Source organism: Chiloscyllium plagiosum, chromosome 16 (genome assembly GCF_004010195.1).
Source record: "Chiloscyllium plagiosum isolate BGI_BamShark_2017 chromosome 16, ASM401019v2, whole genome shotgun sequence".
NCBI lineage: Eukaryota > Metazoa > Chordata > Chondrichthyes > Orectolobiformes > Hemiscylliidae > Chiloscyllium > Chiloscyllium plagiosum.
In genome coordinates this window covers 46,133,651-46,157,021 of record NC_057725.1, presented here as the reverse complement: position 1 = coordinate 46,157,021, position 23,371 = coordinate 46,133,651, and the positions used below count along the sequence as shown (strand labels likewise).

Here is a 23,371-nt window from a genome sequence, read left to right as displayed (position 1 = left end):
ATGTTCATAATAAAAAGGTATTTACATGAGAAACACTTTTGTAAAAAAAAAATGTAATTTTTCCAATAAATAACCACCTGGCTGTTTTGAATCTAACTAATCCAAAAATCATTTCTCAACTTTAATTACTACTTCTGCTTGCATATCAGCTTGCCTGATCACAGTGCTCACTCACTATTCCCTCCCTCACCCCTTCCCTTCCCTGACTCCAGATGTAATTTTATTGTTTCTTCTCTACTTCTTTCTCCTAAACATTTCCTGTTTCATTTGCTCACTTCCTCCAGCTCACAATACCCTACTGCTGGTTCCATCTCCTCCTGCCTTCTTGTATAGTTCAATTAAGTCATCTCTGGCTCTTCTAAACTCCAGAGGATACGGGCATAACCTGTCCAGCCTTTCCTCATAAGGCAATCCACTCATCTCAGCTGTTCACAGGATGGGAGAATTGAGCAAGATCAGGACAGAGAGGGTGAGTGGGTTGTGTCAGGGGAACTGTGTGCTTAACAAATAGACTGAACTTGAATAATTCCAACATACAATTTTGACATATGCGCATGTGCTAAAACAAAAATGGAGGTCGGACTTTTTGAGATCTTCACAAACCATGCCAAAGCAAATATGTGCCGTTGGAAACACTTTTTAAATGGTGCTGCACATGGAGGAGGCAGTATTGAAGAGCAGCACTGCGAGTAGGACTAGAAATGCTGAATTGTCAGTCACCATATTTCAGATGACACATTAAACAGATACACATCAATCTGTTCAAGAAAATAGAGTCATAGAAATGTACAGTAAAGAAACAGACCATTCAGTACAACTCGGTAGAGGTGGGTACTGCAGATGCTGGAGATTACTGACAAAATTAGAGTGGTGCTGGAAAAGCACAGCAGGTCAGGCAGCATCCAAGGAGCAGGGAAATTGATGTTTTGGGCAAAAGCCCTTCATCAGCAATAAGGCTGGGAGCCTCGGGGGTGGAGAGATAAATCTCTCCCGAGGCTCTCAGCCTTATTCCTGATGAAGGGCTTTTGCTCGAAATGTCGATATTCCTGCTCCTTGCTTTCCAGCACCACTCTAATCATTCAGTACAACTCGTCTATGCCGACCAGATATCCCAACCTAATCTAGTCCCACTTGCCAGCATGTGGCCCATATCCCTCTTGAATCCTTCCTATTCATGTACCCATCCACAGCTTTTTAAATGTTGTTGTTGTACCAGCCTGCACCACTTCCTCTGGCAGCTCATTCCATACACGCACCACCGTCTATGTGAAATAATTTCCCCTTAGATCCCTTTTGAATTTTTCTCCTCTCAACCTAAACCTATGCCCTCTAGTTCTGGACTCCTCCCAGGGAAAAGACCTTGTCTATTTACCCTATCCATGCCCCTCATGATTCTATAAGGTCACCCATCGGCCTCCGACGCTCCAGGGAAAACAGCCCCAGCTTATTCAGCCTCTCTCTATAGTTCAGATCCTCCAACTCTGGCAACATTCTTGTAAATCTTTTTTGAACCCTTTCAAGTTTCACAACTTCCTTCCAATAGGAGGGAACTATAATTGCATACAATATTCCAAAAGTGGCCTAACCAATGTCTTTATAGCCACAACATGACATCCCAAATCCTATACTCAATCCTCTGACCAATAAAGGAAAGCTACCAGACTTCACTATCCTATCTACTGCGACTCTACTTTCAAGGAATGATGAGCCTGCACTCCAACACCCCCCAGGATGTTAAGTATATAAGCCCTGCCCTGATTTGCATTTCCAAAATCCAGCACCTCTCATTTATCTAAATTAAACTCTATCTGCCACTTCTCAGCCCATTGGCCCATCTGATCAAGATCCCATTGTACTCTGAGGTAACCTCCTTCGCTGTCCACTACACCTCCAATATTGATGTCATCAGCAAACTTACTAACTATTACCACCTATGTTCATATTCAAATCATTTTATCTAAATGGCAAAACACAGTGGACTAAACACCGATCCTTGTGGCACATCACTGGTCACAGGCCTCCAGCCTGAAAAGCAACCCTCCACCACCACCATCTTATGTTTTCTACTTTCGAGCCAGTTCTGTATCCAAATGGCTAATTCTCCCCGTATTCCATGAGATCTAACCTTGCTAACCAGACTACCATGAGGAACCTTGTCGAACGTCTTACTGAAGTCCATATAGATCACGTCTACCACTCTGCCCTCAACAAGCTTCCTCGTTACTTCCTCAAAAAAACTCAATCAGACATGATTTCCCATGCACGAAGCCATGCTGACTATCCCTAATCAGTCCTTGCCTTTCCAAATATATGTACATCCTGTCCCTCAGGATTCCCTCCAACAACTTGTCCATCACCGATGTCAGGCTGACCAGTCTATAGTTCCCTGGCTTGTCCTTACCACCTTTTTTAAACAGTGGCACCACGTTAGCCAACCTCCAGACTTCCGGGACCTCATCTGTGACTATCGATGATACAAATACCTCAGCAAGAGGCCCAGCAATCACTTCCCTAGCTTCCCACAGAGTTCTAGGGTACAACTGATCAGATCTTGGGGATGTATTCACTTTTGTGTGTTTCAAGACATCCAACACCTCATCCTCTGTAATATGGACATTTTGCAAGATGTCACCATCTATGTCCCCACATTCTATATCTTGCATGTCCTTCTCCATAGTAAACACTAACGCAAAATAATCGTTTATTATCTCCTGCAGCTCCACACAAAGGCTGCCTTGCTGATCTTTGAGGGGCCCTATTCTCTCCCTAGTTACCCTTTTGTCCTTAAGGAGAATCCAAAGGGTTTTTAGAAATACATTAATTCTATTTGCCAAAGCTATCTCATGTCCCCTTTTTGCCCTCCTGATTTCCCTCTTAAGTATACTCCTTCTGCCTTTATACTTTTCTAAGGATTCACTCAATCTATCCTGTCTATACCTTACATATGCTTCCTTCTTTTTGTTGACCAAAACCTCAATTTCTGTCATTATCCACCATGCCCTGAGTTCATCTGCCTTCCCTGTTAAACCTCTTGCATTGAAATAAATGCAGTGTAACATATTAGTCCTACCTTGTTCTCTGCCTCAGATTGATCTCTTTCCTCACTAACTCCCTGGGTCCAAGCACAGAGACACACACAGACACACACACAGTTTAAATTCTCCCTAGCAGCTCTACCAAATTTCCCTGCCAGTATATCAGTCCCCTTCCAATTCAGGTGCAATCCGTCCTTCATGTACAGGTCACTATCACACTCCCTAACTCTTGTAAAATCCTCGTTGCCTGTAACTGTCATTCCAATGGATAGGATTCACAACCAAAGACACTTCCTGCAGACATAATCATCAGTAACTAAGGATTCCATGGTTATATTCAGAAGAGTAAGAGAATTATCCTGGTACTCTGAAAAGTATGCATTCTCAACCAACAATTAGGATTAAGTATTTATTGCACACAGCTATTACTGGGACATTGCTGTGTACAGAACTATCATGTTTGTCCACACAAATTTGGTCACTGCTCAGTTGGGAGTTCTCTGCACCTGCTTACTGTACTTTGGTGGGGAGCTGTTGGGAAATCCTATTTGAGTGAAGAGTATTGATGTCAGTGATGGGTGGGTACTGTAAAATGAAGAGTGGCTTGCTGCATTACTCATGAATGGCTTTTGACAGCTGGTTGCGGTGAGAGCTGGCCCCACATGTAATGGCGGATGAAGGCAGTGGCAATGCTGAGTAAATGTCGAAGGAGGAGGCATCCAGAGGACAAGGTGAACACAGCTCCACCCCAGTCCATGGTCTCCCAGTGAGCGAGGATGGTGTTTCAGTCTTGATGATCCCAGCTGCAAACTCCCAGCTGAGTTAAGGCTCCAGGTCCATGCCTAGGCCCGAGTGCCTGATGGCAGAGGCAGCAGCGGACACGGGTTTGGTCCCAGCAGAGGACCCTCCGTCACTGGGCAGCGGCTGCATTGGCGAGGTTAGCCCAGCGTGCACTCATGGCGGCGTTGGTGGAGGTGAGATGGTGCCGCAAAGTGGCAACTCTTTGGTCTAGCCGTTGCGGAATAGACTTGAGGCTTGGGGTAGGGGAGCACCAATTCAGGCCCATGACTGAGCTTAAAAGACTATAAGATGAACTTAATTGTTTTATTTTCTGTGTTTTAAGATAGCACCAGAGCGTGGTGACGCTAAACCACATTTTTCACTGTTAGTAATACATACACATGATAAATAAATCAAATCTCTCCATAGAGGTGGAAGGTTCAGTGCTCCACTCTGGATCTTGAGCATAACAATCAAGCCTGCTAATCTACCACAAAAAAAAACGGAAAGGACTGAGAATGCTGGCAATGAGAATGAAAAACAAACTGGGAAAACACAGCTGGTCTGGTGGCATGGTGGCTCAGTGGTTAGCACTGCTGCTTGACAGCACCAGGGACCCGAGTTTGATTCCAGCCTTGGACCACTGTCTGTTTGGAGTTTGCAAATTCTCCCCGTGTCTGCATGGGTTTCCTCCCACAATTTAAAGATGTGCAGGTCAGGTGAATTGGCCATACTGTCGGGAATCTAAACATCCGTGAAGAGGAAGTAGAGTTAACGTTTCGGGTCCAGTGACCCTCCTTTTGATGCTTGAATTCAGTACTGAAGGAGTGCTGTACTGTCTGTCGTGCTGTCCTTCAGATAAGATGTAAAATCAAGGCCTCTCAGGTATATATAAAAAATTTCCTCTATCCTAAAAATGAGCAGGGGAGTTACTGTTGATGTCCTGGCTAATATTTACCCCTCAATCAACATCTGCTCGTTATTAACTGCAGTTTCAAAGAATTTGCTATGTGCAAATTAATAACAGAATTATTTACTGTTTCATAGGATGTAGGTGTTGCTGGAAAGGCCAGTCTTCATTGCCCTCCCCAGTTGCCTTTATAATGAGTGAATTGCTAGACCATTGCAGAGGGCAGTTAAGTTGCCAATATTTCAACAGTGACTGGTCTTGAAAACGAATGAATGAATTGGCTGCAAACTGTTTTGGGATGCCTTAAGGATATTGAAAGCTATTTCATAAATGCACACACTTTTGTGGAACCTCTATTATCCTGCAATTTGGTACTGAAGTCATTCATGGTCCAGTTTTAAAACCAGATGCTTCTTTGAATTGATGCAGAGCTTTCGGTTGTGAGATGAATTTACAACTCCGGTGGGTAACATCAATAAAGTTGGAGGTGAGAGAAAATGGAACCAGTGAGGTGGGTTTTAAGGATAATAAGAAGCCAAGGAGACAGGTGGCGTCGATAGGAGAAGCACCTGGGAACAATGTATTGTTTAACTTATCCCTCTGGTCTCATCTACATTGGGGAGATGAGATGCCAACTCGCAGAATGTTTCAGAGAAAATCTCTGGGGCACACACACCAAACAATCCCACCACTCCGTAGCTAACCACTTCAACTCCCCCTCCCACTCTGCCAAGGGCATGCAAGTCCTGGACCGCCTCCGCTGCCAAATCCAAGCCACCCGACACCTCGAGGAAGAATGCCTCATTTTTCACCTTGGGACCCTGCAATCACATGGCATCAACATTGATTTCACCCTCTCAGCCCCTTTCTCACCCCTACTTTCCTGATGAAGGGCTTATGCCCGAAACGTTGGTGCTGCCTGTCCTGCTCCTCGAACTGTCTGACCGACTGTGCTTTTCCAGTGTCACACTTTTTGACTTACATTATCCTGTGTCTGAGTCTATTACAATAGAAGCCGTCAAATAAAAAACTTGTATAAATGGAGTATCTTTCACAACATGGAGATGCCACAAAGTATTTCTTAGCCAGTGGTATAGCTGGAAGTCTAGTTGCTATTCTGAGGGATTATGGTGACCAATAAAGAGCCCAGTGAGTACCACATGGAGCAATCAGTAAATGGTAGATAATCTCATTTCATGGATGTTGGTTGATGCTGAAATGTTGGCTAGGGAACTGGGAGAGCTTCACCCTGTCCCAGCATAATGAGATAATAGAGCTCACATGGTTCTCTATTGTATAGAGATTGTTGTGAATACCATTAAGCCCTGTTAAAACAAACATGGAGAGTATGGCAAACACAACTATGTGACTATCAAGTTGAGTCTATTTTTTTTTAATTTTAACATGGCCAATTCACCTAACCTGCACATCTTTGTGACTTTGGGAGGAAACCGGAGCTCCTGGAGGAAACCCACGCAGACACGGGGAGAATGTGCAAACTCCACACAGTCAGTCGCCTGAGGCGGGAATTGAACCCGGGTCTCTGGCGCTGCGAGGCAGCAGCGCTAACTCAAGTTGAGTCTATTCAGCATCCTCAATATACTTAAACCATTGCCAAATTCAACTTGAATCAATTTTCCAACTATTTCAGATACGGGAGGGGATAAACATTATTGCATTGATTAACTTGCTTTGCTCCTAACAACTTAAATTGGTGCTAAATTAATCTTAACTTGCAAGCTGTCAAGTGGTTATTGGTGTCTACACACGGAAATGCATCCTTTGTTATGACTTTATAAACTTCAATGAATTTCTTGGGTATTCTTTCTGGGCTCAGACAACTTTATACAGAGATACTAGAATTTCTATTGAAACATTATATGCAAATGTATTTTTGTGAACCAGGTATATACCACACATGGTTTTCAATATAACCAACGTGAATAATATTAGTATAGATTTGCAAACATTTGGGATAGACAGCCAGTTTTTGTAATGTTTGTGTGAATCTTCCGACTGAGCGAGTTACTGTGCAGGCTTGTTGCACTTGTTAGTAAGGGAAGTTGCTGAAATGTTCACATCAGTAGATGTGGTACTTTAATTTGTCCCAACTTCAACACAACGTCATCTACTTTCTGCGACTTTATAAGTATGTATGTTTCAGATCACATCTTTTTTAATACTTTACTTCTCCTGTGGCTATTATTTCTTTTTTTAGAATCCCTACAGTGTGGAAACAGACCCTTCGGCCCAACAAGTCCACACCAACCCTCCAAGGAGTAACCCACCCAGACTCATTCCCCCTACCTTTATATTTATCCCTGACTAATACACCTAACTTACACATCTCTGTACACAATGGGCAATTTAGCATGGGCAATTCACCAAATGAGCATATCTTTGGATTGTGGGAGGGAACTGGAGCACCCGGAGGAAGCACAGACTCATGGAGAATGTTCAAACTCCAAACAGACAGTCGCCTGAGGCTGGAATCAAACTGGGTCCCTGGCGCTGTGAGGCAGCAGTGCTAACCTTTGAGCCACCCCAACATTTGACATCAAATATGCAACTATAGAGTTTAAAAATTACAAAGGACAGGTAACATTTTTAAGTAGTCAAAAATAATTATTTTATGTATTGACAAGTGCAGTGGTAACAATTCCCCTGCCAACAGTTAGGTTACTGTATGCAGAGATAGTCATCATTCTATAGCTTTGTTGCTAAAAAGCTGTCAGCATTGAATTGGTTTTCATCAGTTTTGGCAACTGACCACATTTGGCACATGGGGTAGTATTGATGCATTTGTTTTACTTCTGGTTTGTTGAATCGTATTAATGTTTAGCTAAACGTCATTTACCTGCTAATTATATAAATTAGCTACAAATAGATCTCGGAACTGGGTCAGGAGAGGAGGTTTTGATGGGATAACAAGATTGTTCACTTTTTCAGTATGAAGTGATTGCCTATCTACAGTATACATCACAAGCTTAAAGTCTTCACTGTGGTATAAGGAAATGGTTCCCTTCAGAGAACCCAATTATACTGACATGTGTAAAAGAATCAGTGTTGAATGATGCTGGCCTTCCAATGCTGACCTTTCCTGACTCGTGCGTCTCCTAATTGGCATCTGGGTCAGATTCTGATTTCAGATGAGGGTCCTTCCTAAAAATCTACTCCCATGCCTTCCATCAGTAGGTGCTCCAGTGCAAAGAGAGATCAAAGGTAATAGCATGGATTTAGATCTTTTGCATGTTTTTCTTTATGTGGACAGAACACACCTGGGCAATTTTACACATTATTGGATAAATTCCAATGTTATAGATGCACTGGAATAACTTGGTAATTCTGAAACAATTTTTATTAGTTCTTTTGCCAGAATGTTGTCGGACTCGTAGTATTTGTAGTATCCGATACCTTCAGCCATTTTTGATATCACACAGTAAATCAAATTGGTTGAAGACTGACATCTGTCAAGCTGGGGACCTCGAGATGATCAAGGTGGACACTCAGCATTTCTAGTTGAAGGTGTTTGTAAATACTTAACCTTGTCTTTTGCACCGATGTGTTGGACTCCCCCTGTCATTAATCTAGATCTATTGCGTTAAGCAGGGTGATATGCCACACAAAAGGGTGGATAGTATGCTCAATGTAATGGTGGGACCTTCCATTGCAACCAGTAAGTTGGTTCACCAAGCTTAAAACCAAACATATAATTTGGCATTTGGGGACCTGAATACTAAGTAGTGTAAATGAATGAAAAATATTTTATCCTTTCTGTTGATCAAATATTAAATATGTAATCCAGTGGGTGCTTTAAAATGGCTGTTGGTCAGTGAAGGAACTACAGAAATGGTCAGTGTATATATCAGAAGGCTGTGGGATTGGTGAGAAAGGAAGGAGCATCTTTTGGTTTTGCATGGTTATTGAGGAAGCCACATATTCAGGTCCTTACTGAGGTTGTAAGGCCAGCAGCAACTGAATCTATAGTCCAGTTTTAGGCATAGCATTTTGCCCTGTTGTCCAATCCTATGATTAGGATATGCTCTCTTAACTATATCACATTACTCTGTATATTGCACAGTCAGCCCAGAGCTTTTCTGAGATTTCCTTGGCTTTTTATCAACATTGCCAAGGTTCCAGTTTACAAGCACGAGGAGACTTTTCTAAGTTCTCTCTCACCATTTCACCACCTGCATTTGATTTTAATCCCCTGCGTCAATTAATTGCTTCCTGTATTTAGATGTCTTTTGCAGTGAAGTCTATTTTATAATTCCCTGCTGGAAAGCAATGAGAGCCTGACCTTTCTCTTTGCATATTTGGGTCAAATTTCAGGTGTGACTGTGGATAGTAAACACAGCTGTGTAACCCAGGCATAGTGTGGGCTGAGCAAAAGCTTTTAATTGACAATAGTCAAGACGAGAGTGGTGCTGGAAAAGCACAGCAGGTCAGGCAGCATCCAAGGAGCAGGAAAATCGATGGTTCGGGCAAAAGCCCTTCATCAGGATTCCTGATGAAGGTATTTTGCTCGAAACGTCGATTTTCTTGCGGCTTGGATGTTGCCTGACCTGCTGTGCTTTTCCAGCACCACTCTCGTCTTGACTCTGATCGCCAGCATTTGCAGTCCTCACTTTTGCCTAATAATTGACAAGAGCCTTGTGGGGTTTGTGTAGCAGGATAGCAGCACTCACTTTTTCAAACTCTCATGTTTTAGAATCAGAGGTTTAATTCATTGGAATTATAGCTCTATCATCCCCAAACTTCCTCATTCTTTTGAACTCATACTTATATGAAAAAATTATGTAGATTAGAAAACTAAATCCATGTTTAATGTGATGTGTTTTCATTCACTTATACAAGGAGTACATGCTGTTTAAGTCAAAATGTCTGAGTTTGGTGAATTGACTATAAGATGGCAAAGCCACACTATGGAGCCATCCATAGCTACTATTGGAGAACAGCAGCCGGAAGGACTGTTAAGTGGGTACAAGAGTAACATGTGACTTATCTTTCCGGTTTCCATTTCTTGAGCTTGGCTGTCTCAGGTACTGAAGCCCAGGTATTTGAATTACCAGATAGACAGTGACTGAATGTATCCTGAAAAATGTGCATTGGCACCCCTCCATCAACTCAATGTACTGACTGTGTGCCAATTGCCCATTATCAGGATTCCTCCAAAAAGCCTGATGCGGATGAAGGGCTCCTGTCTGAAATGTTGATTTTCCTGCTCCTCGGATGCTGCCTGACCTGCTATGCTTTTCTGGCAACACACTCTCAACTGCTCCAAAAAGCCCCCAACTCCAAGTCGGAGATTTTCAAGGCTTCTGGCTCAATTATCTCAGTTACCGTCTCACCTGCCACTTTACAACATCTCACTTATCTTCTTTCAGTAGTTATTAGCATGGATTTAGGATCTTTTAAGTATATTTTACTTACCAGAATACAGCAGCAATTGCTGTAACAAGCTGAGTGTCTTGGACTCATTGAAATTGGAGTTGCAGGTAGACAGGATAGTAGGAGGTATTTGGCATGCTTGCCTTCATTGGTCAGTGCATTGAATATTGGAGTTGGGATGTCATGCTGCAGCTGTACAGGATATTAGTAAGGTGTTTTGGAATACTCAATTCAATTCTGGTATCCCTCCTATAGAAAAGGTGTCGTTAAACTTGAAAGGGTTCAGAAAACTTTTACAAGGATGTTGCTAGGGTTGGAGGGGTGGAGCTTTGGGGCGAGGCTGAATAGACTGGGGCTATTTTCCCTGGAATGTCTGAGGTTGTGAGGTGATGTTACAGAAGTTTATAAATGTGCTTTGTCTGAAGGCTCACTGAAGATTTTACCTAGTATGGTGACAAAACGTCTGAAAGTAAACCTTCAAGCTCAGCGAGCAAACCTACATCCAGACGTTTATAAAATAATGAGGGGCATGGATAGGGAAAATAGCGAAGGTCATTTTTCCAAGGGTGGGGAGAATCCAAAACTAGAGGACATAAGTTTAAGGTGAAGTGGGAAAGATTTAAAAGGGACCGAAGGAGCAACGTTTTCACACACACGGTGGTGTGTGTATGGGATGAGGTGGTGGAGGTGGGTACAATTACAACATTTAAAAGGCATCTGGATGGGTACATGAATAGGAAAGGTTTAGAAGGATATGGGCCAAATGCTGGCAAATGGGACTAGATTGGTTTAGGATATCTGGTCAGCAGGGATGAGTTGTACCAAAGGGTCTGTTACTGTGCTGCATAACTCTATGACTCCAATACTGATCCTTTGCTAAGTGGATTTCTGGCCACTTTCCTCTCGTATTTGTTCCTCAAGTCTGGCTGTAAAAATCACTGAGGTAAGTAGGTGGTCTTTAATAGGATTATTGTCTGTCAGATTAGTTTGATGATAATTTGAAAGTTTTAGTCCAAGATGTGATAAAATCTGAGCTACACAAACCATCACCAGTTTCATTAAGCATCCTTAGATGAGGTGAGGTGGAAGAAGTGGAAATGGCCCTCGCCACCTCTTTGTGTGAAGGACAAAGTTTCTTTGTTTATTTGACTTCCCATGGTTTTTCATTGTAAACAGGCTCTTCACTGGATATTTGTGTCTTTATCTTGGTAGGGCTGATAATTTGCAACCATTTTGGCTGTAAGAGTATTGTCATGCACTTCAAAAAAAAGTGACGTAAAATTAAAAGATGCTGAAAACAGTCTATAAAATTCCCTGAAGTGACTATTTGTTATGGCATGGTGCAATATCTCTTCATAAATCAAAATATTGTTGCATACATGCTTCGATACTGATTCTTATATAATTTGTTCTTGGATCACAAATCTATTACTATAGTAAAGATCTCCTAAACTTGTGCTGTAAACCATTATAAACAATATGTACTGCATCTGTATACACAGATGCATTCATTTGACAGCTTAGATAACTGTTTTAATAAGAATTACTCTTGAGTTATGCCAACTAAATTCCAAACTTATTTCATATCCGATATTCTTTACTTAAGGGGAAAACTCAGTCCGCTACCTGGTGGGCATATTCTCAGCACATGATTTGCCATAATGTCATCCCATTCTAGTTAAAAATCTCACAACACCAGGTTATAGTCCAACAGGTTTAATTGGAAGCACACTAGCTTTCGGAGCGCCACTCCTTCATCAGTCGGTGATGTACACCCCAGTCCAACACCGGCATCTCCAAATCACAATCCCATTATAGAATTGGCATTCATTGTTAAAAAGAAAAGCAACAATGATAACTGTACTTAATGAAGGAGAAAGATTAATTTCTGTAATATAAAGGCAACTAGATCAGATGAACAATCAGAAAATTGGCAAACAATGCCGTGCACAAATAATCGGAACAAAGGGAACAACAAACAAGTGAAGTACAGAATAAACATAGTCCTACAAAAAGTAATAGAGCCCAACAAAAATATAATTCCTTTTGAGCTGAGAAACCAGAATTAAAATGAGACTTCACAGAAAGGTTCAGGACAAATACGTATCAATAATACAAAAGGTAATTTGTTTGTTTATTTCCACTTTTAAAAAGCTAGACTTGTAAACATTCATATTCAAAGCGATTGGTATGCTTATACGAGGAGGTCTAATAGTTAACATGCAGGTGCATTAAGCAATTAGAAGGCAAAATGATTTGTTGGTCTTTATTGCGAGAGGATTGGAATGGAGGAATACAAGAACAGAGAAGCCTTGCTACAGTTTTACAGGCTTTGGTGAAATCTCACCTTGCTCAGGACATTGGTCACCTGAACCCGAAACGTTAACTCTGATCTCTATCCACAGATGCTGCCAGACCTGCTGAGCTTTTCCAGCAAATTGTTTTTGTTTCTGATTTCCAGTATTTGCAGTTGTTTCATGTTTTACCTGATTCAAATGCATTAATGCAGATGCAAAGTTGCTATGTTAATTTGAGAGGTGAATGCCGTAACCAATTTATTTGAAATTTGTATCTTGTTGAGAAAAGACAAGAAGTATGAGAGCCATGACAAACTAGTAAAGAATGTTATTCAGTGAGATAATTAAAGTTAAAATTCTGTCAGTTTACACATTTACAGTGAGAGCGTTGATTCAAAAGGAGAACAAGATGCATAAGTGTTAAGAGCAGTAATTGAGCATATTGTACAGAAAAACACTACAAAGATGTAGGAGACTAATGGTCAGATATTTGATACCATATTATTACTGAGAATATCTATCAAGGAGAAATTTTTCACTTGAGAATTGAACAAATGTTTATATGTTCAGATATACAGATGAGGAATATCTCTCACATCTGGGTCAGTGAATCTCATTGATTTATGCACTAAAGCAGTTTCGGAATTAACCAGATGTATATTACAAACATTTTCAGTATGGTAGTTGCAAATACCAGAAACAAGATGGCAACTAATTGGAATGAAATTGAAATGTTAAAGGGGTGGGGTCAAGTAAGTAGGTAAATCCTGATGTAATTGTGGAAATAGTGCTGAAAGAATTGGTAGAACTTTAAACTGGATGTGTGACTGGGTCCCATTGGCACATATCTGAGAATTTAGAGAAGAAATAAAAGTTCTAACAACAATCATTCTGAAGGGATGAAGGGTTCCCAATGGAACATCTTTGCTAAAAGGCATGAAATATTTTATTGTAGATCTGTCTCAACGATACAAGCTCCTGATCTCAAATGTTCTGAAGGAAAGTCATATTGGATTCTATGTTAATGCTGTTTCTCTGCACAGATGCTGCCAAATTGTCTCCAGCACTTTGAGTTTGTTTTACATCTCTGGCGATCCCGGTATTTTGTTTTTCTTAAGGGTTATGAAGTGTACTCCCTTCCTTTTGGTAGTGAGGACCAGGTGATTAAAAATTGAGAACCCCACCCCAAGATTGCTGTGTTCCCAGCCACCTCTATGCAGTTCCAGTCCTTGTAGGAACCTGGACATCAACTGGAAAATCCCAGTTGGTTTCTGAAAGTTGGCTTTTGGCTATTGACCACCTGTTGTGTCAGGCAAGTCACCCTGTGGCTATATCTTCCATACCCCTGTATCTTACCACCTGGAAAATGGGAAGTTAGGAGACTGACATGGTTGCCGACAGTGTTACTTTTTATGCCCATTCACCTCCGTGCCTGCCCCCACATTCAGCCCTGTACCTAGTTCAGGAAGGAATCAGGAATCAGTTCCTGATGCAGGGCTTTTGCCCGAAATGTCGATTTTTCCTGCTCCTCAGATGCTGCCTGAACTGCTGTGCTTTTCAAGCACCACTCTAATCTAGAATCTGGTTTCCAGCATCTGCAGTCCTTGTTTTTACCTAGACCCAATATTAGTCCATGTTGGATACAATGAGGAATGTGTGACCCACTTCTTGGAAAGTTTGATGTCACTAAACCCAATATATCTGTAGCAGGCTTAAATTTGTAACAGAGATGTGGAGATATATCTAAGTGTTACAGTGAAAGATATGTTTTCAAGTACAAGACATTGGTTAGGCCACTTTTGGAATATTGTGTGCAATTCTGGTCTCCCTTCTATAGGAAAGATGTTGTGAAACTTGAAAGAATTCAGGAAAGATTTACAAGGGTGGTGCTGGGGTTGGAGTGTTTTGAGCTTTGGGAAAGGCTGAATAGGCTGAGGCTGTTTTCCCTGGAGCATCAGAGGGTGAGGGGTGACATGGAGGTTTATAAAATCATGAGGGGCATGGTTAGGGTAAATAGACAAGGTATTTTCCCGGGGTGGGGGAGTCCTGACTAGATGGCATAGGTTTAGGGTGAGAGGGCAAAGATTTAAAAGGGACCTAAGGGGCAACTTTTTCACGCAGAGGGTAGTACGTGTATGGAATGAGCTGCCAGAGGAAGTGGTGGAGGCTGGTACAATTACAACATTTAAAAGGCATCAGGATGGGTATATAAATAGGAAGGGTTTGGAGGGATATGGGTCAAGTGCTGATAAATGGGACTACATTAATGTAGGATAGCTGGTCGACATGGACAAGTTCGGCTGAAGAGTGTGTTGCCGTGCTGTTCATCTCTATGACTCTAATTGCTGTTTATGTTATGCCGTTTGTAACAAACCAGAGATTAGAGTCGCACATTTCATATGAACTGAAAACAGTGCATTCTATTCAGAATTGTATAATATGAAAGTCTCCTTCGCTCTTGATACACTCTTTGCCTTGATAAGTATATAATGTCACCTTTTCCTGTCAAAAAATTGTGTCCAGCTTTATTGATTGATTGATTCTACCTATCTGTTACAGAGCAACGAAAGAAGTATTCCAATTCCAACATTATCATGCATGAGACTTCTCAGTACCATGTGGAGGTAATGCTATTAATGAGTTATTAGAATATAGAGGAGATTACCTTTTGGGTTGGTTAATGTGACTTTGGTTGGAGATTTTCAACTCTAGGCAGAAGGGTATTGTCACTGGACCAGTAATCCAAAACCCCAAGCAAAGGTTAGTGCATACGGGTTCAAATCCTACCCTGGGCATGGATAGTGAATTTGAATTAAATAAAAATAAATTTGGAATAATAGCGAGCTAAATGATGACCTTGCCGGTTGTTTGTAAATATGCATTTAATTTGGTAATGTCATTCAGGGAAGAAATTTTGCCACCTTTTGCTGTATGTCAAGAGTTAAATCAATGTGGTTGACTCTTAAATCCCTTTGGGCAATGAGGGATGGACAATAATAATGGCCGAGCCAGCAACTCCCTCATCCCATGAATGAATAACCAAACAAAAACTGTAAAAATGTTACAGTTCCGGGCTTTAAACAAATGCTTAATAACAAATCTTGTCAGTACTGAGAGTAAGCAATAATCCTTGACCCAGGAGAGCACTGCTAAATACTAAGGATTAAATCTCATCCCATCCCCTCAATTCTTGGCTGATAACTTGTACTTGGCAGAAAATAGATGAAGATTGTTAATGAAGAAATGCAGCATTAGTTTTACATAAATCCAATCTGTGATAGAATATCCAAAAAGTTATAGATGGAAGTATCTCTTTGCAATCACTTGAAAATGGAAAATTCTCGTTTACTAACAACATGCTAGAAGAACAAAATGCTGAAAGCACTCGGTGAATTAACTGGACCATGTTTGATTGATCAGTAGGACATAAAGATCTATTGTTTGCTTCTGTTTCCAGCATCTCGCCACATTTGCAATGGACAAGAGTGAGTCCATTGTGACAATAGATGATGGCGTCAAGAAACTACTACAGTTGGATTCAAAAGGGAAGGTGTGGACTCAGGAGATGCTGCTGCAAGTGAATGACAAAGCTATTAGACTGCTGGATTGTGAAAGTCAGGTAAAATTATCTAGGATTTTATCTTGACTGATCCAGAGACCATTTGTCAGCTACATAGAATTAGTACAGAATTCTGAAGCAGCAAAATGCACATTCATAGATGGATTCAAAGTTCTTGTCTACATCTTTTGTCCCAAAGTTAATTACATTTTCTATCGGAACTAGCTTGGATGCTTCCCATGAAGATAACATCTGCTAATGTTTACTGTCTGGACTGTATGGGAAAAAATGATTGAGTAGGTTGCTGAAGTGTTACTTGCTTCATACCTCAACCAATGTCAGTCTCTTCAAAAGACACCAGTTTATTTCTTAAAGCTAAAAAAGCTTTGGTTTAATTTTGGGCTGACTTCCAAGTAAGGACATCTGTGCCCCAGTTTTGAGTGCGCACACACCATGTAACATGTAATTCAGTAAGAATTTTCAAATGTCTTGGCAGGCAGATACTGAAATGCTAATAGGAACATCTTTAAACAACTGATGTTAGTATGGCACCCTGTTGTGGACAACCAGGGCCATCTGTTGTAGTGGAGATGTTTTTTTTCCCCAAAGCTTTTATAGTTCATTTATAGTCATGGTTGATTGTGATATTGGATAGATTAATGACCGTCCAAAATATCTGGTAAGCTTTTTTATTTCCTTTTTCTTTGCATGCTTTACTCAATGTTTTGTATTCTGTTTTCTTTACCACCCCTTTCCCACCATGACACCCTGTCTCTATAGGATGAGTTGGAGAACTTTCCACTAAACACAGTGCATCACTGCCAAACTGTACTCAACCAGTCCAAATATTCATCAGTTTTACTGCTCATGTGTCAAGATTCTGATCAGCACAAACCCGATATGCATTTCTTCAATTGTGATGAGGTTGGGGTGAGTAAACTTTGAAGAGAGGAGCCGACCAAAAAGGGTACTTTACTTCTGCAAATGAAAGTTAGTGTTGAAAATGGTAATTTTGTATTGACTAGCCAAATCACAATGATATTATTCATGAACCTTGCTTGTAATATGAGACTTTCCGAGTGATGCAATTTAGATGCAAAGTTGTTTAATAAAAACATTGTGAAATGATGATATCCATGATTGCAAAAACATTTTATACAATGTATGATGAAATCCTCAAAATAGTTGTGAAGTTCCTGGAAGAATTGTGTATTGCAAAAAAAAAAAGTTCTACGTATTGAATTACCAATGGCCCTAATTATAGAACATTACAGTGCAGTACAGGCCCTTCAGCCCTCAATGTTGTGCTGACCTGTGGAACCAATCTGAAGCCCATGTAACCTATCCTATTCCATTCTCGCCCATATGCCTATCCAATGACCATTTAAATGCCCTTAAAGTTGGCGAGTTTACTACTGTTGCATTCCACACCCCTCCTACTCTCTGAGTAAAGAAACTACCTCTCACATCTGTCCTATACCTATCACTACTCAATTTAAAGCTATGTCCTCTTGTGCTAGCCATCACCATCTGATGTAAAAGGCTCTCACTGTCCACCTGATAAAGCCCTCTGATTATCATGTATGTCTCAATTAAGTCACCTTGTAACCTTCTTCTCTCTAACGAAAACCGCCTCAAGTCCCTCAGCCTTTCCTCATGAGACCTTCCCTCCATACTAGGAGACATCCTAGTAAGTCTCCTCTGAACCCTTTCCAAAGCTTCCACATCCTTCCTATAATGCGGTGACCAGAACTATACGCAATATTCCAAGTGAGACCGCAGCAGAGTTCTGTACAGCTGCAGCATGATCTCATGGTTCTGAAACTTAATCCCTCTACCAATAAAAACTAACACACCACGTGCCTTCTTAACAACACTATACAGGGGCATGATAGGAGACCTCCATTCCCTAGAGATGGGTAAAAATCCCCGAATCCCATACAAGTAAAGCAGAATCAAATTTATACAGTCAGTGTAAACCCGTGAACCTAGACAAAATGTAATGAGTTACAGGTTGAATAAACCCAATCTGCATACCGATGATTATTCTAATTAACTGACCCCACACCTTTCAGTGAGGTCAGCTTTGTATTACGATGGCAGATGGAAACCCTAGCCCATCACACTCTTGGCTGCTTTATCAACCATTGCTGCCAATGTTTCGAGGTTGATTTTTGTCCTAGTTGGCAAAGAGTACCAAAGATGTAACAGAGTAAACTATGGCATGCAATATTTGTACAACTGAGCATATCTTATCCTTTTGGCATTGTACAGTAGCATCTCAACAAACCAAATACTCAACAATATGAATAAACTGTAATGAAACCATGGTTTTCACTTTCTCCACCAGATGTTAGCCTCATTAAAGGCATTTCATTATACAATTGTTTTGGTGGTGTATATGATTCCATTTCTTTTATTTGCAAAATTATTTTTCTCCTCAGTGCAATGGTTTTCTTCTGGGCCTCATTGTGCCTTGAAGCAAACTGGTAGTTGCAGGTGTTGAAGGGTAAGCATTCAAAGGCTATGTACACATGAAAGGCTGCATTTCTCTATCTGCACCTTTCAATATACTTCATTGGGAATGGTATGAGGTGCAAAAGGAAATCATTGCATAGTAGAGAAAAAATAATTTCACAGACAAACAAAATAGCTCTGTGTGTGTCTATTAGAACAGGTTGAGTATCTTTTTTTATCCAGTTTCCCCCAAAATGCTCACCTCTAATTAATAAACCTTCACCATCTAAGGGCATGTTCTGTAATCTCTGCCTCCTTATTGTTAATACATCCATGCAGAGCACGCCTAGTATATTACACAGGTATGCTTCAATTTTGGAACATATTTGAAGATGAAAGCTATTATTAAATTATGAGACATCGATCACATATTCTGTTTTTTCTTTTGTAGGCTGAGATGATTCATGCTGATGTAGAGAGTGCAATCTCTGACTGCAAAGGAGGACAGAAAATTCGACCTCAGACACTGAAGTAAATAAGTTTAATACAAGAATCTTAAGAGTGGGCAAAAGCCTTTGGTCCAATATTCAAACCCAGTGGTTGACTTGTTCGCACAGTGTGTGTGATGCTGGCAAAATAACTTTCATTGTTCATACCTCATGCTCTAAATAGATATTGGTGGTATTTCACTTTGAATTATAACTGCCTTTATGGGCACATTATTCCTCAATTCATAATTTATTGCATTGCCTAAGAGATAATCTCTTGAATGCATTTAGATTAGATTCCCTACAGTGTGGAAACAGGCCCTTCGGCTCAACAAGTCCACACTGACCCTCCGAAGAGTAACCCACCCAGACCCATTTCCCTCTGACTAATGTACCTAACACTACGGGCAATTTAGCATGGTCAATTCACCTGACCTGCACACCTTTGGACTGTGGGAGGAAATTGGAGCACCCGGAAGAAACCCACGCAGACACTGGGAGAATGTGCAACCTCCACACAGTCGCCGGAGACTGGAATCGAACCTGGGACCCTGGTGCTGTGAGGCATCAGTGCTAACCACTGAGCCACCGTGCTATGAAGAAACACTGTTCATTCTGCCACTGCTCTGACTGTCAGGTAGTAGGTTAAAATGAGATAGGGATGGAGAACAGTGACTCATTCATCAATCATCCCTCCCCTCTCTGTGGGAACGTGTCAAACTTTTGTTCAGTACCTGACAACATGAATTGGGATTGGAACCTGAGCAGGACCAAAACAGCAAATATGAATTTGCATTTTTGGCATGATACACTGCAACACCATTACACAGAGCCAACAGGACATCTTATCTGTTTTAAAAGAAAGAAGCGCTATTTGTACCTCTCTCAAATTTAAAATTTCCACACCTGATTCTGTCACCTCCTCTAATAATAAAATTAGCAATCGATGAGGTTATTTTATTTAGGTTGGACAGACTTTACCTCCTAGCAGAGAGTTCCATTCGGTAACCATGTTTCTCTCATCAGGGTGAATCAAGAGAAAATGAAGAAGCAGCGGGAGACAATAATCCCATCACCCCCTCAAAGTATTGCACCTGCCCATCCTCCTGGCGTTAAGAGTCGAGCTGCTGCCATAATGGCACCAAGTGGCCCAGGTAATAGATGCATTCAGTATGCTTCAGATGACTACATTGGGAAAGGAGCTCTTGAACAGCGTGTTGCACCCAACCAGCTTGATGCGAGCCTTTGCCTTTGCTTTTTTTATCAGCTGTTTTCTGTATCAAACACATGCTGCAATCTAGAAAAAAAAAAGTAAGGAGTTTATTTTTCTTTTTCCCCCTTTTGAGGAGGAAGAATGTATTTAATGTGATAGTTAACCCTTGAATGTCTTCCCACAGTGGAACAAGATCGGAGAAGCATCAGTTCACAGGAGCATGAGGAGTCCCCTGAAGTTTTGGCGCAAAAGATTGAGAAAGATGTGGTGAGTGATTTGGTATTAATTCTGAAAACATGAGTCCTGCATCTCAGCAAAATGTTTATTTGTAATGCCATTTTCAAAACCTTCAACTGATTTATGAGAATAGATTCTCTAATTATTATCTGTTTATGACCTTTCAGGAAGTTGACGAATTGCTTTTGGGATGAAGAGATTCGAATGTAGGAAAATTACATCCTCCAGATAATGGGAAAGAAATATATGAACAAATTCATCTGCAAATTTTAGAATCATATCCGAAATGTAAATAATTAACAATAAGGGATTTAATTCTCTTAAAATAAATCAAAGAACTGTGGATGCTGGAGATCTGAAACAAAAGCTGAAATTGCTGGAGAAATTCAGTGGGTCTGGTGGCATCTGTGGAGAGAAAAACATAGTTAAACATTTTGAGTCCAGTGACCCTTCACCATCCAGCGATGAGGCTTAGTGGTTAACACTGCTGCCTCTCAGCACCAGGAACCTAGGTTCGAATCCACTCTGTATGGAGTTTGCATATTCTTCCCATGTCTGTGTGGGTTTCCTCCAGGTGCTCCAGTTTTCTCCAACAGTTCAGAGTTGTGTAGGTTAGTTGCATTGGCCGTGTTAAATTGCCCATAGTGTTTATGGATGTGTAGGAGTTGATGGGCCAAATGGCCAGCTTCCAAACTATAGGGATTCTAAAAGATCCCACAGTGCTTTTTTTTAAGAATAAGTTTGGGAATTATCCTTGAATATCCTAGACAATGTTTTTCTTTCAATCTACATCACAAAACTGATTGTCTGGCATCATCGCAATTCTTGTTTATAAAAGCTTGCTGTGTGCAAATTGACTTCTGCATTTCCTACATTACAACAACCACTAATCTGCAAATGTAGTTAACTGATAGTTATGAAAACCACTTTGGAAAAGAAAGACACTTCTAACATTGAAAATCTCTGAGGAATATGTTCTAGAGATCTGGTCTCCAAAATTTAGTATTATGCTACTTGATGCATATTCTCACTAAGATGTCTGGTAGTTTAGTTACTTTTACTATTGCTGAAACTTCCATTTGAGTAAAGTAAAAGATCAACCAGTAATTCAGAGATCTTACAAAAATGACTAAATATAGCAATTTTCACCAATATTCATGAAGAATTATATCACTCGTTATCCTGAGATGTGTCTTTATGGACTGTGTTGTACAGTGTGGAAGGAACTGCGACCTCCACAAAGGCTTTTGTAATAATTAAGCTACTATACTTCTTTCATAGTAAGGAGGGAACCTATGAAAAGTGATACCTATGAAAAGTTTTAGTAATACGTAAAGTCCAAAGATACATTTTCCCATGATTCACCTTTGCGAAAAGCCAAGATAAACAGCTGAAAGCATCATCATTAGTTGGAAATGGTCAGACCAGTTTAATCAAGTAATCCTGATTCCTCAAATTCCATTTTCAAAGCATGGACTTGATGGCCTGAATCGTTTTATTCCATGGGGTAATGACTCTGGTGGGAATCGGTTTAGTTCAGTTGGCTGGGTTGTCAGTTTACAGAGCGGTGTTATGCCAACGGCGTGGGTTCAATTCCCATCACCAGTTTGAGGTTATCATGAATGACTCTCCTTCTCAACCTTTTCCCTTCCTTTGCCTGAGGCTTGGTGACCCTCAGGTAAATCATCACCAGTTGCTTCTCTAATGAGAGAGCACCCCCTATAGTCTGGTAGGACTATGGTGATACAACAATGTTTGACTCAATAGAGTTGATTGGGAATCCCTATTTCCCTTGATCAAAGTGTCCACAAACAATGGGGATAGATTCAAAATAAGATAATGGAAATCTAGATGGAATTTGAGGAAAATGTTTTCTGCAGAGATTAATGAGAATCTAATGTTCACTGGCTGATAAAAGCAGAACCCCAGATAATGTAAGCATTTTTAAAATATTGGATACAGAACTGGCTCAAAGGTAGAAGACAGAGGGTGGTGGTGGAGGGTTGCTTTTCAGACTGGAGGCCTGAGAGCAGTGGAGTGTCACAAGGATTGGTGCTGGGTCCTCTATTTTTTGTCATTTACATTTGGATGCGAGCATAAGAGGTACAGTTAGTAAGTTTGCAGATGACACCAAAATTGGAGGTGTAATGGACAGTGAAGAGGGTTACCTCCGATTACAACAGGATCTGGACCAGATGGGCCAATGGGCTGAGAAGTGGCAGATGGAGTTTAATTCAGATAATGCGAGGTGCTGCATTTTGGGAAAGCAAATCCGAAGAGGGTTACCTCAGCTTACAACAGGATCTGGACCAGATGGGCCAATGGGCTGAGAAGTGGCAGATGGAGTTTAATTCAGATAAATGCGAGGTGCTGCATTTTGGGAAAGCAAATCTTAGTAGGACTTATACACCTAATGGTCAGGTCCTAGGGGGTGTTGCTGAACAAAGAGACCTTGCAGTGCAGGTTCATAGCTCCTTGAAAGTGGATTCGCAGGTAGCTAGGATAGGGAAAAAGGCGTTTGGTATGCTTTCCTTTATTGGTCAGAGTATTGAGTACAGGAGTTGGGAGATCATGTTTCGGCTGTACAGGACATTGGTTAGGCCACTGTTGGAATATTGCATGCAATTCTGGTCTCCTTCCTCTCGGAAAGATGTTGTGAAACTTGAAAGGGTTCAGAAAAGATTTACAAGGATGTTGCCAGGGTTGGAGGATCTGAGCTATAGGGAGAGGCTGAACAGGCTGAGGCTGTTTTCCCTGGACTGTCGGAGCCTGAGGGGTGACCTGATAGAGGTTTACAAAATTATGAGGGGCATGGATAGGATAAATAGGCAAAGACTTTTCCCTGGGGTCGGGTATCCAGAACTAGAGGGCATAGGTTTAAGGTGAGAGGGGAAAGATATAAAAGAGACCTACGGGGCAACTTTTCCACGCAGAGGGTGGTACATGTATGGAATGAGCTGCCAGAGGAAGTGGTGGAGGCTGTTACAATTGCAACATTTAAGAG

General features: G+C 41.0%; 1 protein-coding gene across 1 annotated transcript in view; it reads left to right on the top strand.

Annotated features, from left to right (window-relative positions):
* eps8l2 (EPS8 like 2) overlaps positions 1-23,371 on the top strand; it is a 165,620-nt gene that overhangs the window by 109,273 nt on the left and 32,976 nt on the right. The window contains exons 4-9 of the mRNA XM_043706415.1: positions 14,973-15,037; positions 15,871-16,032; positions 16,753-16,902; positions 18,881-18,960; positions 19,944-20,071; positions 20,315-20,397. Of these exons, the coding sequence (XP_043562350.1) occupies positions 14,973-15,037; positions 15,871-16,032; positions 16,753-16,902; positions 18,881-18,960; positions 19,944-20,071; positions 20,315-20,397 (668 nt within the window). The remainder of the gene's footprint in view (positions 1-14,972; positions 15,038-15,870; positions 16,033-16,752; positions 16,903-18,880; positions 18,961-19,943; positions 20,072-20,314; positions 20,398-23,371) is intronic.